At 35.9% G+C, this 17941-nt stretch overlaps 2 protein-coding genes and 3 non-coding genes across 5 annotated transcripts; 3 read left to right on the top strand and 2 right to left on the bottom strand.

Annotated features, from left to right (window-relative positions):
• Positions 1-3483: 3483 nt before the first annotated feature.
• LOC123420585 (ATP synthase subunit beta, chloroplastic) lies at positions 3484-13067 on the bottom strand. The gene has a single exon (XM_045107389.1). It carries the CDS (start codon positions 12686-12688, stop codon positions 11192-11194), a length of 1497 nt encoding a protein of 498 aa, XP_044963324.1. The 5' UTR covers positions 12689-13067; the 3' UTR covers positions 3484-11191.
• TRNAS-GGA lies at positions 3688-3774 on the top strand. Its single transcript has one exon. It is a non-coding gene; the product is annotated as a tRNA-Ser (tRNA).
• TRNAT-UGU lies at positions 4991-5063 on the bottom strand. Its single transcript has one exon. It is a non-coding gene; the product is annotated as a tRNA-Thr (tRNA).
• On the top strand, positions 6660-6732 carry TRNAF-GAA. The gene has a single exon. It is a non-coding gene; the product is annotated as a tRNA-Phe (tRNA).
• Positions 13068-13158: 91 nt separating the features above from the next.
• LOC123420587 (ribulose bisphosphate carboxylase large chain) lies at positions 13159-15014 on the top strand. The gene has a single exon (XM_045107390.1). The coding sequence runs from the start codon at positions 13471-13473 to the stop codon at positions 14908-14910; it is 1440 nt and encodes a 479-aa protein (XP_044963325.1). The 5' UTR covers positions 13159-13470; the 3' UTR covers positions 14911-15014.
• The last annotated feature ends 2927 nt before the right edge of the window (positions 15015-17941 follow it).

The raw sequence follows: 17941 nt of genomic DNA, 5'->3' as shown, positions 1-17941 counted from the left end.
GTTATTTGGATTCCTCGGAAACCCCCACCTACATCACCATTCAATATTTCTTGCCCTACTATAGGCCAAACTACCTGAGCACTGGGTCCAATGTGAGTAGGATCACTTAGCCATGCTTCATAATTGGAAAAACGGGCACCATGAAAGTACATGCCACTCAACCAAAGAAAGATAATGGAAAGTTGCCCGAAATGAGCACTAAAAACTTTTCTAGAAATCTCCTCCAAATCACCAGTATGACTATCGAAATCGTGAGCATCAGCATGTAGGTTCCAGATCCAAGTGGTAGTATCAGGGCCCTTAGCTAGTGTTCTTGAGAAATGGCCGGGTCTCGCCCATTCCTCAAAAGATGTTTTTACAGGATCCCTATCCACAACAATTTTTACTTCTGGTTCCGGCGAACGAATAATCATTAACTCCTCCTCTTTCCGGACAAGACATACAAAGAGACCCGCCAACTGTCTTTTTTTTTAGTGAATCTTTGAAAGATAGATTTTGAAAGATAGATTTTGAAAGATAGATATTGTGATTAGTTCTTTTCTTTACTATACTACCACCCTTCTTTTTTTTTAGTTATTCACTGGAGCAATTATATATTAAAGTCAATCCGAGGCAAGTGTTCGGATCTATTATGACATAAAGGTTAGGTGCCTAACGGACATTGTTTATCTTGAAAAAACAAATATTTCTCGGCGTAAGAAAAAATCTTTTTTATTTTAAATTTAAGAAACTAGTGTATTTTTTTTTAGGGCATAAGCTCCTATCTATATCTACTTTCCTTGAGCATAATATAGGGTTTTTTATTTTTTATTTGATTCTAAATTCCAAGATAACTCATTAGAATTATTAATAAGATGGTTCTAATATATTAGCAATATTTAGATTGGCCCCCTTTTTTTTATTCACTTTATTACTTCTATTCTAGACCCTATCCCTATGGTTTATTCTTATGAAATATCTTATAAAATAGAAGGTATAAGAAATGGATATAATGAAATTCTTGATTCGATCTTACGACCTAATTTATTTGATTAATGGATCAACAACCAAACCATCCATTTTAGGAAAAAAAAGGAGCATGGTCTTATTCAAATTCAAAGCGCTTCGTAATCTTCAACCAGTTTTGTGCTTCAATATAATTTCCCGGAGTAAGCGCTATAGCTTGTTTCCAATATTCAGCAGCTTGATCAAACCAAGCTTCCGCAATTTCCGAATCACCCTCTAGAATGGCCTGTTCTCCTCGGTCGGAATAGGCAGTTCCTTCCCTTAGAACCGTACTTGAGAGTTTCCTACCTCATACGGCTCAGAAATTGCTATCTTAATTTCCCCTATCTTAACTGAATTCGATTTATCAAAAATCGATCCAATTTGTTCTTGTGTTAAGCAGAAGAAATTAATTACCTAAGTTTCAAACCCTAATTTTTCTCAATAATTAGTTTGATCTTTTTTCCCACCTTCAGAAGAATGAAGCATAGATAGATATAGAGCCTTCGTTCAAATTTTCTGAAAGGTAACTATCCCGGTTTCATATATGAAATCTCTATAGAATCCTTGAAAAAGACTTTTTTCCATAAGAAAGAAAAAAGAACTTACTATCTTTGGGATCTGATACTACACCGCTGCTTAATCCCTTAGTGGATCGGCTCTATTACATAAGCGGATTCCTAAATTTTGCCCCATATCATGGGATAAGTAAGCAGTTTTTTTTAGTTGTATCGACCCAGTCGCTCACTAATTGATCTTTACGGTGCTTTCTCTATCAATTTGAGAAACTTTATCCATAGAGTAGTAGTATAGGCCATACTTTCTTCGTTTTTTGATTCTCGTGAAGTGTCCTTCCTTCCTACAGCTGATAGGGAAAAATCGTTGTTTTTACGATCCCTATGTAGAAAGCCCTTTTTTCCAGTATTTACTAGAAAATTTGATCCTCTCTTTTTTTGTCTTTCTATAGTGGAGATAGTCGCACGTAATGACAGATCACGGCCATATTATTAAAAGCTTGCGGTAAGAAGGGGTTTCGTTCTAGTGCCCGGAAATAATATTCCAAAGCCTTTGTATGCTCTCCATTGCTTGTGTGTATAAGGCCTATGTTATAGAGTATATAACTTCGATCATAGGGATCGATTTCTAGTCGCGTAGCTTCATAATAATTTTGCAAAGCTTCCGCATAATTTCCTTCGGATTGAGCCAACATCCGTTACGGTCGTTCATTCTATTCAAAAAATCTCCGTTCCAAAACCGTACATGAGGTTTTCATCTCATACGGCTCCTCCCTTCTGTACATAATAGTACTAAGCGAAATAATCTTAATCTATAGAATCAAAATAGAATTAGTCCCGTCTCATTATGAACCGAAAGGGGCTGGTATTTTTCCAAGAAATCTCTAGCCAACCTTCCCACAAGAGGTTTTTCTTAACACCAATGAATTCTATTAATGCTAGAGGAAAACGATAGCTCCAATAATTTCTTTGTTCTCAACGCCTCCTATTTAGAGGAATTAGCTACTTCAACGATCTTTGATGGTTATAGGGGTATCCAAAGTACAAACCTGATGGTTGTTTGTTATCCCAACCATTCTTCCCAGCCCTGATACCGATCAGGAAAGGGGTAATTTCTACCAAAGTTTTTCTCTTGTTGATTCCTATTTCTAGGTGTAGTGCTTTTCTCCCCTATGCTGCCTACGGATACTAATAGAGTGGCCTGTAATCCATACCATACCATATCCTGTAGGTGTAACCTTTCGCTCAATACTCAAATCTACAATTGAAGTATCTGAAGCCGCATCAATCGAGGATACACGACGGAAGGAATTGTTAGTTCGCCTCACCTTCCCGAAGCGTGGGTTTGCTTGCTTTACAAATTTGGTTCTCTCTATGCCAACCCCTTTTCTTTTTCCTAAGACTGAGGTATAGGTAGGTCTAAAAAAAAGCAAAAAAAAAAAGAGTCAAATCGCACCATCTCTATAATAAGTAAATGCCTTTTTTTCTCCTGAGGTTGTCGGAATTATTCGCAATAAAATATTGGCTATAATTGAGAAGGTCTTATCAATGAAATTTCCATTTACACGGGATCTAGGCATAATTCCCAAGCCATTCTATATAGAATTGTTTTCATTCCTTCACAAAATAACATAAAAACAAACACATTCGATTCTTATAATTATAAATAGATTGATCCATATGCTCTAAATCCATATGTTTTAAATGGATAAGAGAGATATGGATTTTCCGCTCAGCTCAAATTGTATCCTTTTCCTTCTGCTTGGACACGAAGAGATATGCAATATTTGACTAAGACTGGATTTCATTCCACTTTCCTATTTCTGAACAACAACTTATGTCATCAACTATTTCGTGTTTTCAAAGTTATTAATTGTCTCATACTATTTTTGATTTCAATGGTGTAGCGTATCTTATGCAAACGGAATTCTAAGGTTTCTTTATTTTATTATGCAATAAGAAGAATTCTTGCATTCTCTTTTTCTTTAGTTGCGGGAAAACCTAAATTAAAACTTTTATTTTATAGCGAGCGCAATTTCTAGTAAAAAATCCTGTATCCTTCCACCTAGATCAAAAGGAATTTTTCCAATAGAACTAGGGAACCCCCGAGCGGTTGCGGTTGTACCTGTACTGCAGGAATAAGAAAACTCGCTATTCACTCAGTTTATTTTCCATAATAAGTTATGTAGGAAAGATGGCCGAGCGGTTCAAGGCGTAGCATTGGAACTGCTATGTAGACTTTTGTTTACCGAGGGTTCGAATCCCTCTCTTTCCGTTTTTCTTAATTCATCAACGTTAAGGATCACAATGTATCAAATCAAATAGCAATTTATTCCAGTAATAATATCTTATATTATCTTATTTTTATTTAATAGAAATTAAAAATTCTCTATAGCAAATTACTGTGGTATGTAAACATAGAGGAAAAAAGCAAAAAGGATCCTAATCCTAGGGTTAATCAATTTTAGCTAGTTGATGGGAAAATACGAATTAATGGTAATGGTCTTAGGGCTATTTAGTTCGGGGAAAGGGGAAGGGGAAGAAAATTCTATGAACCTTTCCTTTTTTCATTAAGTTCAAGTCTGACGAGAGTAATATTCTACAACTAACAACTCATTTATTTTGAGACCGACCCACTTCCTATCTAGGATTTTATTTACTAGTCCTTTATATTCCAATGTGTCAATCGTCAAATGGCTTGGCAATTTCCCCGGGTCCGATGAAGCAATATAATTTTGAACCAGACCTTTTGATCTTTGGTTATCTTTCGTAGTAATAATATCTCGGGGTTTGCAACGAAAACTTGGTATATTGACTATACGGCCATTAACTAAAATATGTCTATGGTTGACTAATTGGCGGGCCCCAGGAATGGTTGAAGCCATACCCAATCGAAAAAGGATATTATCCAAACGCATTTCAAGTAATTGTAGTAAAACCTGGCCTGTTGACCTTTTTGCTTTTCCAGCGATATGTACATATCTAAGTAATTGTCGTTCTGTCAGACCATAATGAAAACGCAATTTCTGTTTTTCTTGAAGACGAATACGATATTGCTCCTTTTTCCCAGAATTGAATTTTTTTTTAAGATTACTTCCGGATTTAGGTGTTTTTCTAGTGAGTCCTGGTAAAGCTCCCAAACGGCGTATTTTTTTTAAACGAGGTCCTCGATAACGGGACATGAAGACTCCTTTTTTTTATTGAAATTTCATTTTACACAATTAATTTCATTGTATTTACATTACAGAATACATCGAAATTAAAACTGAATTAAACTACAGGATAAACAGAGTAAAATCAACTAAAGTACCACAAAAAATGGAATTTCATCAAAATCTGTATTTTTTGTATTTTTTGTATATATATTATTTATTTTATTGTTTTGTATCTAGCAAAATAGTAAGGTAAAAAACATAAAAGATCCTGGATTCTCCATTTAATTCGGAAAAAAAGAGATTCTTGTTCGTAGAACATCGATAGAGAAAAAAAAAAGCCGACTATCGGATTTGAACCGATGACCCTCGCATTACAAATGCGATGCTCTAACCTCTGAGCTAAGTGGGCTTACATAACGGAAATAGTGTAACAAATAGAAATAGGTATAGTATAGGAAATCCGTAAAATCTCAGATATTAGTTATTACTCTTAGCTATTAACTAGTTCTAAATTTGAAGTTCTACTTATAAAAAAATACTAAATAAAAAAATACTAAAACTTCTTAAAGATAAAGTTAGCTTGATATGCTTAACTATAGGATATTTAAAAAGAAAATTATAGACTTTATGGGTATTTTCATTCGATCATTATAGACTTTATTATTTGTTAATAATTTGAGGATTAATATTTCACTAAGGGGAACATAAAGTCAGAGTAAATAAAATTGATAATTCTGATTAGAAAAAAAGAATAAATATCCAGCGTTATAGTATAATTTCGAATACTATAAAAAAGTAAGACGGGAGGTGGGGGAGATAAAAAGTTTTGGATATATTGATTCGGATTGAATTGCAAATACATCAAGGATAGAATCAATGTAATTCAGAATTGCAATAAGCAAGCGGGGTCTCTCAAATAGAGTCGAACTGAACTGCTAGACTACGTTGAGTGATGAACTCAATGATTCAAAAAAAAAACTAAGAGATGGATGAAATTACACAAGGAATCCTGGTCTCAAAGAAGAGGGAAGTGGGGATATGGCGAAATCGGTAGACGCTACGGACTTGATTGTATTGAGCCTTGGTATGGAAACCTGCTAAGTGGTAACTTCCAAATTCAGAGAAACCCTGGAATTAAAAAAGGGCAATCCTGAGCCAAATCCGTGTTTTGAGAAGGGATTCTCGAACTAGAATACAAAGGAAAAGGATAGGTGCAGAGACTCAATGGAAGCTGTTCTAACGAATCGAGTTAATTACGTTGTGTTGTTAGTGGAATTCCTTCTAATTCTAAATTAGAGAAAGAGGGGTTTTATACTTTATACATTTAATAAACACGTATAGATACTGACATAGCAAACGATTAATCACAGAACTCATATTATAATATAGGTTCTTTATCTTTTTTAAAATTTCAAAATAAAATTCGAAATGATTATGAAATAAAAAACTCATATCATAATTTTATTTTGAATTATTGTGAATCCACTCCATTCGAATATTGAATAATCAAATTCTTCAATTCAAATTCAAAGTTTTGAGAACTTTTAAAAAGAAAGTGGATTAATCGGACGAGGACAAAGAGAGAGTCCCATTCTACATGTCAATACTGACAACAATGAAATTTCTAGTAAAAGGAAAATCCGTCGACTTTTTAAGTTGTGAGGGTTCAAGTCCCTCTATCCCCAAATCCTCTTTTTTTTTCTTTTTATCAATGGGTTTAAGATTCATTAGCTTTCTCATTCTACTCTTTCACAAAGGAAAGGAATGCGAAGAGAACTCAATGGATCTTATCCTATTCATTGAATAGATTTCTTTTTTATTAGAGTATCGGCAAGAAATCTTGGTTATTCACTCTATTTTTAAGTATTATTTAAGTAAACCATGCACAATGCATAGGGCTACCCCCCCCCTTTCAAATTTTGAATTTGAAATACTTTAATTGATTTTTTAGTCCTTTTAATTGACATAGATACAAATACTCTACTAGGATGATGCACAAGAAAAGGTCAGGATAGCTCAGTTGGTAGAGCAGAGGACTGAAAATCCTCGTGTCACCAGTTCAAATCTGGTTCCTGGCAGAGAAAAAAAAAGATCCACCGAATAGGTATTGATCCAAATACCTCGAGATGGATTGTGATACATATTTATTAATAATATATAATATAGATAGAGTATGATTTATTCATCTAAGTGGATAAATCTATAATATAAATATAGAGGCACTTCTTTTTAGAGAAGTTTTAAAATATACCCTTTCTTTATGATAAGGAAGGGGGTGAGATTAGGTTCCCCTTTATTTTTTTGCGTTTCTTTATTTTGTATTCCACTATTCCGACGAATATTTTTTTAGTCTTGCTTATCTTTATCTTATCTTATTTTCCTAGTTGTGCTAAGTCATGTGCGCGATACAAAGTTCCTGGTAGAGAACTTCTTTGAGTCATCCTATTTTTCTGTTCATATGAAGGAAATTAATATGTGATTTTCAAAATAGGGGAATCCAAATGAAACCCTTTTTTGGCTCAGTCTATCTGGAATGCTTTTGTATAATAGGAATTAATTATAAATAGGTATTCCGTTTCATCTAGGAAAAGAACCTAAAAATATTCCTTGACTTGAATAAAATCTGGAGTTGTGTTGTATAAGTGAGCACGAATTTCTTATCATTCAATGAGCATCTTGTATTTCATAAAAATTGGGGGTTATATAGTCCTTACGTAAGGGCCAGCCTATCCAACTTTCAGGCATTAGGATACGTTTAAGGCGCGGATGATTATCATAAGAGATTCCCACCATATCATAAGATTCGCGTTCTTGAAAATCGGCACTTCTCCAAATCCAGAAGACAGACGGAATTCTAGGATTATCCTTTTGGGCAAAGACTTTTATGCAGACTTCTTCTGGATTATCTATACCGTATTGTATTCTTGTAAGATGATACACGCTAGCTAAAGATCCACCGGGTGCTACATCATAAGCACATTGGGAGCGTAAATAATTATAACCATATACATATAAAATGACAGCAATGGAATCCCAATCCCCTGCTTTTATTTGTAAAGTCTCTATTCCTCGGTGATCAAAGCCCAAAGATCTATGAACCACCTCATGTTTGACTAGCCAATTAGATAACCAACCCTGCTGCATTGTCTTCATCTCTCCCTCTTTGTATAAATATTTCCCATTTCGGATGCAAGTTTGAAAGATTGCTCTGCTTTTTCTTTTTCTACACAAAAGAGCCCCCCCCTCCTAATTCACTAATTTGTAGGAAGGTACTGGACTTTTGGATTTTAAAAAAGTTTCAGAAGATATATCTAATGTCGATGGTGATTGATAGAGCAATTCTTGCTCATAAGTTCCTGTATGAGTACTGCGCCTAACATAAAGCTTGTGACTGGTAGTAAAACATCTTTTTTTATTTTGAGATAGAGTTCGATCCTCAACTATTTCTCGCGATATCTTCTTACGAAGTTTTGTTAGGGCATCTATAACTGCCTCCGGTTTAGGAGGGCAGCCCGGCAAGTAGACATCCACAGGAATTAACTTATCAACTCCCCGAACAGTACTATAGGAATCCGTACTGAACATTCCCCCTGTAATAGTACAGGCTCCCATAGCAATGACGTATTTTGGTTCAGGCATTTGCTCGTATAATCTCACTAAAGACGGAGCCATTTTCATTGTTACCGTACCGGCTGTTAAAATTAGGTCTGCTTGCCTAGGACTTGATCTTGGTACCAATCCATAACGATCAAAATCGAATCGTGAACCTATTAATGAAGCAAATTCAATGAAACAACAACTGGTACCGTATAGAAGGGGCCATAAACTGGAGAGTCTTGACCAATTCGAAAGATCATTTAGTGTAGTTGAAATAACAGAATTGGAACTTGTTTGGTCAAGTAAGGGAAACTCAATCAAATTCATAACTGTCTCAATAGAATCTTTTCCTTCTTTTTTTTTGTCTAAATATTCAGTTAAGACCATTCCAAGGCTCCTTTTCGCCATGCATAAACTAAACCGACAACTAAGATAAGCACGAAAATCAAAGCTTCGATAAAAACGGATACACCCAATACGTCGAAACTCATTGCCCAAGGGTATAGAAAGACGGTTTCCACATCAAAAACAACAAAAACGAGCGCAAACATATAATAGCGTATTCGGAATTGTACCCAAGCCCCTCCCATGGGTTCTATACCCGATTCATAACTAGAAAGCTTCTCTGGTCCTTCACTAACCGGGGCTAAAAGCCCTGAAATCGAAAATGCCAAAATAGGAATAAGGCTTGCTATTATTAGAAATGTCCAAAAAATATCATATTCGTGAAGCAGAAACATAATGTACTCCCATTAATGTGGAATAGGCGGAACTTAAATTAGTCAATTCAATTCAGCATTGTCAATTTATCCAGAACTTCTCTCTTTTCCTCGGTGAAACAAGAATCTTTTTTGTTCAAACAAAAGCGCTTAGTTTAGCCTTTGTTTCCTCTGTGCTGCATCTTCTTTAAAGATTCATCCAATGGAATCCCAACTCCCTTTCTTTTGGATTTCCATTCTATTTAGATATGGTGTATGTAGATCTAATTCTTATATAAAGAAAACTTTATCGTTTCACTTTGTCTCGCTTTCTCTAGAATCTCTATAAAAAAAGAATAGCTCTATCCTTTATTTACTATTTAATAATAATAAGAGACTATTAAATAAAAATGAGAATACTACTAATTAGAATAATTAGAACCTAATTAAGATAGTAGGACTAATCTATGCAGTATAATGAGAAGTAATACTATAAAAATAAAAATAAAGAACTCTATTTCAGAACTATGAGACAGAATATTCTGTTTTCTTATTTACTCTTTACTTTATTTTTTCTATTTTTCGTTTTTCTTTTCCTGTCTGTATGATTTTGATTTTCGATGAATGAGCCTTTGGTAATGCTTTTATCTCTATTCTATGTCGCAGGCGCCTATCCAGTCTATAAACAAATACTAATGCGAAAATGAAAACTATACTAAACTAAAGAAAACATAGGATAGAGATCCTAAAATAGAAAAAAGGGCATATTAGGGCTATACGGATTCGAACCGTAGACCTTCTCGGTAAAACAGATCAAACGGATTATTATCGAAATGATTTGAACTGTTTCAAAGACCCAACATGCATTTTTTTGCATTGGGCTCTTTCATAAACTGATTTAAAGATCAGTTAGTCCACCATAGTTTTTCTTTACGGAAAGATAATGAGATGGCTCCCTGTGCTCTGATTGATTTTTTGTATTATGATCTATCTAGGAGCAATACCAAAGTGTTTCAAAGGAGGATTACCTTGACTTAGGTCTGCCTCTGGTCTAAATTAAATCAACCTAAGTGAAATGGAGTCTCTATCGTTCCACTGCAAGAGTTAACTATGAGACTTCATACACCTTAAAGTTCATAGAACGAAAAGAAGTTTTTTGGAGGCCCTTATCCTCATTACGCCTAGCATTTAGTGGGCTGGATATTTACCTTATCAACTAGCAAATCCATAAGGGTTCTATTTGATTAGGCACCTGAATTGGCACCTGAATCGGACTGAACCGACTGTTTGTCAGGCTACTGTTCTCCTATTCTCTCGAATCTATGAAGTAAGACATTGATTTTGCAATAAGATCGATTATGTTCATTGCATAATAAGCTCCTTTGAAAAGCATTGGCGCACGTGTAAACGAGTTGCTCTACCGAACTGAGCTATAGCCCTTATCAGAGATATCTTAACATATAGAGAATTTCTTGTCAAGATGAATATTTTCTAATGCCAGAGGATATCCCTTTGATCTGTATCTGTTTAGTATTTAGTTTAGTATTTAGTATATAACAGACCAATAACAGAGCGGTATTGCTTAGAAAAGGGATTCAATATATAATCGATCGAAGTAATGGGTCTTCCTTTGTGGTGATAAATTGCCTACTTAACTCAGTGGTTAGAGTATTGCTTTCATACGGCGGGAGTCATTGGTTCAAATCCAATAGTAGGTAAGTAGGTAGAAAAATTACTAGATAGCATTGGACTTACTTCGCTTCGCTATCTAATAACTTTTTCTACCCCTCTTCCCTTTTTCTTTGTATCAACTATAAACCACTGGATTGTCTTCAATTGGATGGGGGAATCCAATTGACAGCCTCGATTCGTATCCTAGCTCGTCTGAGAGCGAGCTTCGCTTCAACCAAATCTTTCGTACCCTCAGCTTTACTCAAGTTAGCTTCGGCTATTTCAAGTGCCTTTTGAGCTTCTTCCGGATCAATATCACTACCCAGTTCCGCATCATTTCCTAAAATGATGATCTCATTATTAACTATTCTCGCAAAACCGCTCCACAGAACCGCCGTTAACCATTGGTCGTTGAGGAGGCGTATTCTCAAAGGACCCATATCTACTGCTGTGTTAATAGGGGCGTGGTTTGGTAATACGCCAATTTGGCCACTATTCGTGGATAAAATGATTTCTTTCACTTCACAATCCCAAATAATTCGCTTAGGAGTCAGTACATAAAGATTTAATTTCATTTCTGCGATTTGTTCTCCTCTTCTAAGGTTATAGCTTTCGTGCTAGCTTCATCGATGTTACCCACCAAATAAAAAGCCTGTTCAGGTAGGCCGTCTAATTCTCCGGAAAGGATTAGTTGAAATCCCCTAATAGTTTCCGCAAGAGCAACATACTTTCCTGGAGAACCAGTAAAAACTTCTGCCACAAAGAACGGTTGTGATAAGAAACGCTCAATTTTTCTTGCTCTTGCTACAGTTAAACGATCCTCTTCCGATAATTCATCCAAGCCAAGAATTGCGATAATGTCCTGAAGTTCTTTGTAACGTTGTAAAGTTTCCTTAACTCTTTGCGCAGTTTCATAATGTTCGTTGCCAACGATCCGAGGCTGTAACATAGTTGATGTTGAATCTAAAGGATCTACTGCTGGATAAATACCCTTGGAAGCTAATCCTCTGGAAAGTACGGTAGTAGCATCCAAATGTGCAAATGTTGTGGCAGGGGCAGGGTCGGTCAAATCGTCCGCAGGTACATAAACTGCTTGAATCGAAGTTATAGATCCCTTTTTAGTAGAAGCAATTCTTTCTTGCAAAGAACCCATTTCTGTACTAAGAGTAGGTTGATAACCCACTGCGGAGGGCATTCTCCCTAATAAAGCGGATACCTCTGATCCTGCTTGAACAAAACGAAAGATATTATCGATAAATAAAAGCACGTCTTGCTTATTAACATCTCGGAAATATTCTGCCATAGTTAGGGCAGTTAAACCAACTCTCATACGAGCTCCCGGTGGTTCATTCATTTGGCCATAGACTAGAGCTACCTTTGATTCTTCAATATTTTTTTCATTAATTACTCCGGATTCCTTCATTTCCATATAAAGATCATTTCCTTCACGAGTCCGTTCCCCTACTCCACCGAATACGGATACGCCCCCATGAGCTTTAGCAATGTTATTGATTAATTCCATGATCAGTACTGTTTTACCTACTCCAGCCCCCCCAAATAGTCCTATTTTTCCTCCACGTCGATAAGGAGCTAAAAGATCGACGACCTTAATACCTGTTTCAAAGATGGATAATTTCGTATCTAACTCGATAAAGGCAGGCGCAGATCTATGAATAGGGAACGTTGCACTACTATCTACAGGACCCAAATTGTCAACAGGCTCCCCAAGAACGTTGAAAATTCGTCCGAGAGTAGCTCCACCGACCGGAACACTGAGAGGAGCTCCCGTGTCAATCACTTCCATTCCTCTCATCAACCCGTCCGTAGCACTCATAGCTACAGCTCTAACTCGATTATTTCCTAATAATTGTTGTACCTCACAAGTCACATTAATTTGCTTATCGGCAGTGTCTCTACTCTGGACTACTAAAGCGTTATAAATATAAGGTAACTTGCCCGGGGGAAAAGTGACATCCAGCACGGGTCCAATAATTTGATCGATACGACCTGTACTTTTTTCTTCACTTGTGGAAACCCCGGGACGAGAAGTAGTAGGATTGGTTCTCATAATTATCACATAATTAAAAAAAAGGAATTTGTCGAAATTTTTCTTTTTTTATTGTTGAATAATGCCAAATCAAATCAAAAAAAATCCAAAAGTAAAAAGGAAATGAATTAGTTAATTCAATAAGAGAGAAAAGGGGACCAGGACTTGATTTCGTTGCCCAAGCGAATCCCATTCAATCGTTTACTCATGGAATGAGTCCGTTGGAAAGTTCAATCAATCTTTTTTTCATATACATTTTGCCTTTTGTGGAGGATCTGTGCCTACTCTACTTTCCTATCTAGGACTTCGATATACAAAATATATACTACTGTGAAGCATAGATTGCTGTCAACAAAGAATTTTATTAGTATTTAGTTAGGTATTTGCATTCCAAATAAGAAAAGAGACCTATTAAGAACTTGTAAAATAAGGATTAGGGATTAATTTGGGTTGCGCTATACCTATCAAAGAGTATACAATAATGATGGATTTGGTAAATCAAATCCATGGTTTAATAACGAACCGTGTTAACTTACCATAACAACAACTCAATTCCTATCGAATTCCTATAGTGGAATTCCTATAGGATAGAACATACACAGGGTGTACGCATTATATATGAATGAAACATATTCATTAACCTAAGCATGCCCTCAATTTTCTTTAATGAGTTGATATTATATTAATTGAATATCCTTTTTGTTTTACGAGATTTTTGCTAAAGTTTCATTTACGCCTAATTAACATCGAGTAGACCCTGTTATTGTGAGAATTCTTAATTCAAGAGTTGTAGGGAGGGACTTATGTCACCACAAACAGAAACTAAAGCAGGTGTTGGATTTCAAGCTGGTGTTAAAGATTATAAATTGACTTACTACACCCCAGAGTATGAAACTAAGGATACTGATATCTTGGCAGCATTCCGAGTAAGTCCTCAGCCTGGGGTTCCGCCCGAAGAAGCAGGGGCTGCAGTAGCTGCCGAATCTTCTACTGGTACATGGACAACTGTTTGGACTGATGGACTTACCAGTCTTGATCGTTACAAAGGACGATGCTATCACATCGAGCCTGTTGCTGGGGAAGACAGCCAATGGATCTGTTATGTAGCTTATCCATTAGACCTATTTGAGGAGGGTTCCGTTACTAACATGTTTACTTCCATTGTGGGTAACGTATTTGGGTTCAAAGCCCTACGTGCTCTACGTTTGGAGGATCTACGAATTCCCCCTACTTATTCAAAAACTTTCCAAGGCCCGCCTCATGGTATCCAAGTTGAAAGAGATAAGTTGAACAAGTATGGCCGTCCTTTATTGGGATGTACTATTAAACCAAAATTGGGATTATCCGCAAAAAATTATGGTAGAGCGTGTTATGAGTGTCTACGTGGTGGACTTGATTTTACCAAAGATGATGAAAACGTAAACTCACAACCATTTATGCGCTGGAGAGACCGTTTTGTCTTTTGTGCCGAAGCTATTTATAAATCACAGGCCGAAACCGGTGAAATCAAGGGGCATTACTTGAATGCGACTGCGGGTACATGTGAAGAAATGATTAAGAGAGCTGTATTTGCGAGAGAATTAGGGGTTCCTATTGTAATGCATGACTACTTAACCGGGGGATTCACCGCAAATACTACTTTGGCTCACTATTGCCGCGACAATGGCTTACTTCTTCACATTCACCGTGCAATGCATGCAGTTATTGATAGACAGAAAAATCATGGTATGCATTTCCGTGTATTAGCTAAAGCATTGCGTATGTCTGGGGGAGATCATATCCACTCCGGTACAGTAGTAGGTAAGTTAGAAGGGGAACGCGAAATGACTTTAGGTTTTGTTGATTTATTGCGCGATGATTTTATTGAAAAAGATCGTGCTCGCGGTATCTTTTTCACTCAGGACTGGGTATCCATGCCAGGTGTTATACCGGTAGCTTCAGGTGGTATTCATGTTTGGCATATGCCAGCTCTGACCGAAATCTTTGGGGACGATTCTGTATTACAATTTGGTGGAGGAACTTTAGGACATCCTTGGGGGAATGCACCTGGTGCAGCAGCTAATCGAGTGGCTTTAGAAGCTTGTGTACAAGCTCGTAACGAAGGGCGTGATCTTGCTCGCGAAGGTAATGAAATTATCCGAGCAGCTTGCAAATGGAGTCCTGAACTAGCCGCAGCTTGTGAAGTATGGAAGGCGATCAAATTCGAGTTCGAGCCGGTAGATACTATCGATAAGAAGGTCTAAAAAAAAATAAACGAAATAAAAAGAGAAAAAAATAAGTTATGAAATGCAGTAATTCTTCTTTATTCTTCTAATTGATTGCAATTAAACTCGGCTCAATCTTTTTTTTTATAAAAAAGATTGAGCCGAATAAAAATAGATCATGATATGATCATGAGACTTGACAAATCGAGATTCGTCTATTCTATATATCTAGAATATATATATATATTAAGGTATAATACAATAAAGAAATAAAAAGAAAATAATAAAATATAGTAGTATCATATGATAATGGAATCAAATACGCAGTATTTACAGAAAAAAGTCTTCGTTTATTGGGAAAGAATCAATATACTTTTAATGTCGAATCGGGATTCACTAAGACAGAAATAAAGCATTGGTTCAAACTCTTCTTTGGATTAAGGTGGTAGCTGTGAATAGCCATCGACTACCTGGAAAAGGTAGAAGAATAGGACCTATTCTGGGCCGTACAATGCATTACAGACGTATGATCATTACCCTTCAACCGGGTTATTCTATTCCACTTCTAGATAGAGAAAAAAACTAAAGGAGAATGAATGAAAAAAGACATAGTTTGGAAGTTAGACCTTTTTATAAGACTCTCTTTCAATTTCAAAAAAGAGGACGTTTGAAACTTTTAACAGGCGTAATCGTGAGTCAACATGCTAGAACTAGATAAGGAAGTTTTCTATAACCTTAATAAAAAGGATAAAAAGGTAGTTTTAGTTTATGACTCCGATCAAGAGCGAGAAATCCTTGATTTGGGATTGGACATAGAACCTGGACCCATCGGAGAGACGTTGAAAGGAGCGTATCCTGATGGTAAGAATTATACTTTCGTGGAAATACAGCGCTATAGACTTCAGTGTGGTAGAGTAGACGTTTTGTTCCTAATTTTTCTGGACCAAACCTCCGCTCCGACCCAACGATACAATGAATTTTTTCTGTTCATATTCATAAATAAAAAAGATTAGGAATCGCAATGCTACTATATGCGTCCAGAGCAGTATTTTGAATACTATTCTTCTATAATCCATTATTGCGCGGGGTCTTACTAACAGGACTTCGCGGCACAGGACGGGTCTTCGTCGAAAAGCTAACACCACCCGGCATTTTCATACCCTTTCTTTGGGTGGTATATCGCCTTTAAAAGTCTAAGAGGGTAGTAGGGGGGATCTTAAGAGGGTAGTAGGGGATCTTAAGAGGGTAGTAGGGGATCTATAGTAGGTAAGATAATTTGCCCTTTGATTTTGATTGAATATACTATTTTTCTGCCTTTACCACGCATTATTGTATGCGCTTCTAGAGAAGTATGTATGCAGGAAGTAAATTCTAGTCGCTTTCTTTTGAATCCAATTTCAAATTAGATTAGAAAGATAGAAAGGCCATGAGGATGGGAAAATAAAAAAAATCTTTTTAATTAGTTCTCCTTTTTTGGAATTTTCTTATTATCCTTATCATTTTTTTTACAGAATATTTTGCAAACTAAAAAAATACAATAGTCAATATTCCTTATAATAGATATACTTAATTATATCATAAGAATCTTAAGATATTTTTCGACTAGATAGAAATAGTAAATTTGAATTGAGACACCTATTCCATGACGGATTTAAACTTACCTTCTATTTTCGTGCCTTTAGTAGGCTTAGTATTTCCGGCAATTGCAATGACTTCTTTATTTCTTTATGTGCAAAAAAAAAAGATTGTCTAGTATTTTTTAGTGTAAGTAATATAATATGGTAGGGTATGTGACTTTTTCTACACACACTTTCTACACACAAATGAAAAACGGCTATGGATGCAGATATAGGCTACGAGCATAAATGCATGAATATGCAGAGCTTGGTATAGCGAGTTTTTTTTTATTTATTTTAATTGAATCAACGAATATTTTTTGAATAGAAAGTCAATGTATCTAACCTATTATTTCACAGGAGTACTAGTTGCTGAAGGCGATTTCAGAATCAAAAAAAGTAAAGGCAAAATTATTTAGCTTATTCTCTCAATTTCAATCGACCGCTGCTGGATTTAGTATATCTAATATGAATTGGCGATCAGAACACATATGGGTAGAACTTCTAAAAGGTTCTCGAAAAAGGAGTAATTTTTTCTGGGCCTGTATTCTTTTTCTAGGTTCACTAGGATTCTTATTGGTTGGGACTTCCAGTTATCTTGGTAAGAATTATATCTATACTTCCATCTCAAGAAATTCTTTTTTTTCCGCAGGGGGTCGTGATGTCTTTCTACGGAATCGCAGGCCTATTCATTAGCTCCTACCTGTGGTGTACTATTTTGTGGAATGTAGGTAGTGGTTATGACCGATTCGATAGAAAAGAGGGAATAGTTTGCATTTTTCGTTGGGGATTCCCTGGAATAAAACGTCGCGTCTTCCTTCGATTCCTTATGCGGGATATCCAATCAATTAGAATTCAGGTTAAAGAGGGTCTTTATCCTCGTCGTATTCTTTATATGGAAATCCGGGGCCAGGGGATCATTCCCTTGACTCGTACTGATGATAAGTTTTTTACTCCACGAGAAATTGAACAAAAAGCTGCCGAATTGGCCTATTTCTTGCGCGTACCAATTGAAGTATTTTGAGGTATCTTTTTTGAACTGAATTGAATGAAGAAAAGATAAATTGGAAGAAGAAAAGTTTTCTCAACATGGGGAGGAAGTCCCTTCGAAATTGGATTTGTTATTGTAAGGGGATTTTTAAGTATTTATCTAAAGGAAGGAACAAACGAGGATAAGATAAAATTATTTTAAATTTTTTTTGTCGAAGTTAGATATATTGCATACTATTCTTCTCTTCCATTTTCACCCGAAAGGGCTTTTTTTATTCTATTTCACTATTTCATTCCATCTAGATCTAAGAAAGAACCCAATGCACTGAAATTCCACTAATATACAAAAAAGAAGAATAGATACAGGGTATCAAACCTATAGAGTTTTTGCTTCAAAGAAATAGAAATATCATGAAATAGAAATATCATCATATAGAGTCAGGGAATGGAATAGAGTCAGCGAA

Source organism: Hordeum vulgare, unplaced genomic scaffold (genome assembly GCF_904849725.1).
Source record: "Hordeum vulgare subsp. vulgare unplaced genomic scaffold, MorexV3_pseudomolecules_assembly, whole genome shotgun sequence".
In the NCBI taxonomy this organism is placed as follows: domain Eukaryota; kingdom Viridiplantae; phylum Streptophyta; class Magnoliopsida; order Poales; family Poaceae; genus Hordeum; species Hordeum vulgare.
The sequence above is the reverse complement of the archived record's forward strand: the minus strand, read 5'-3'. Positions and strand labels throughout refer to the sequence as shown.

Coding starts and splice junctions, on each gene's coding strand:
- LOC123420585 (XM_045107389.1), bottom strand. CDS start 12,688: ATGAGAACCAATCCTACTACTTCTCGTCCCGGGGTTTCCACAAGTGAA.
- LOC123420587 (XM_045107390.1), top strand. CDS start 13,471: ATGTCACCACAAACAGAAACTAAAGCAGGTGTTGGATTTCAAGCTGGT.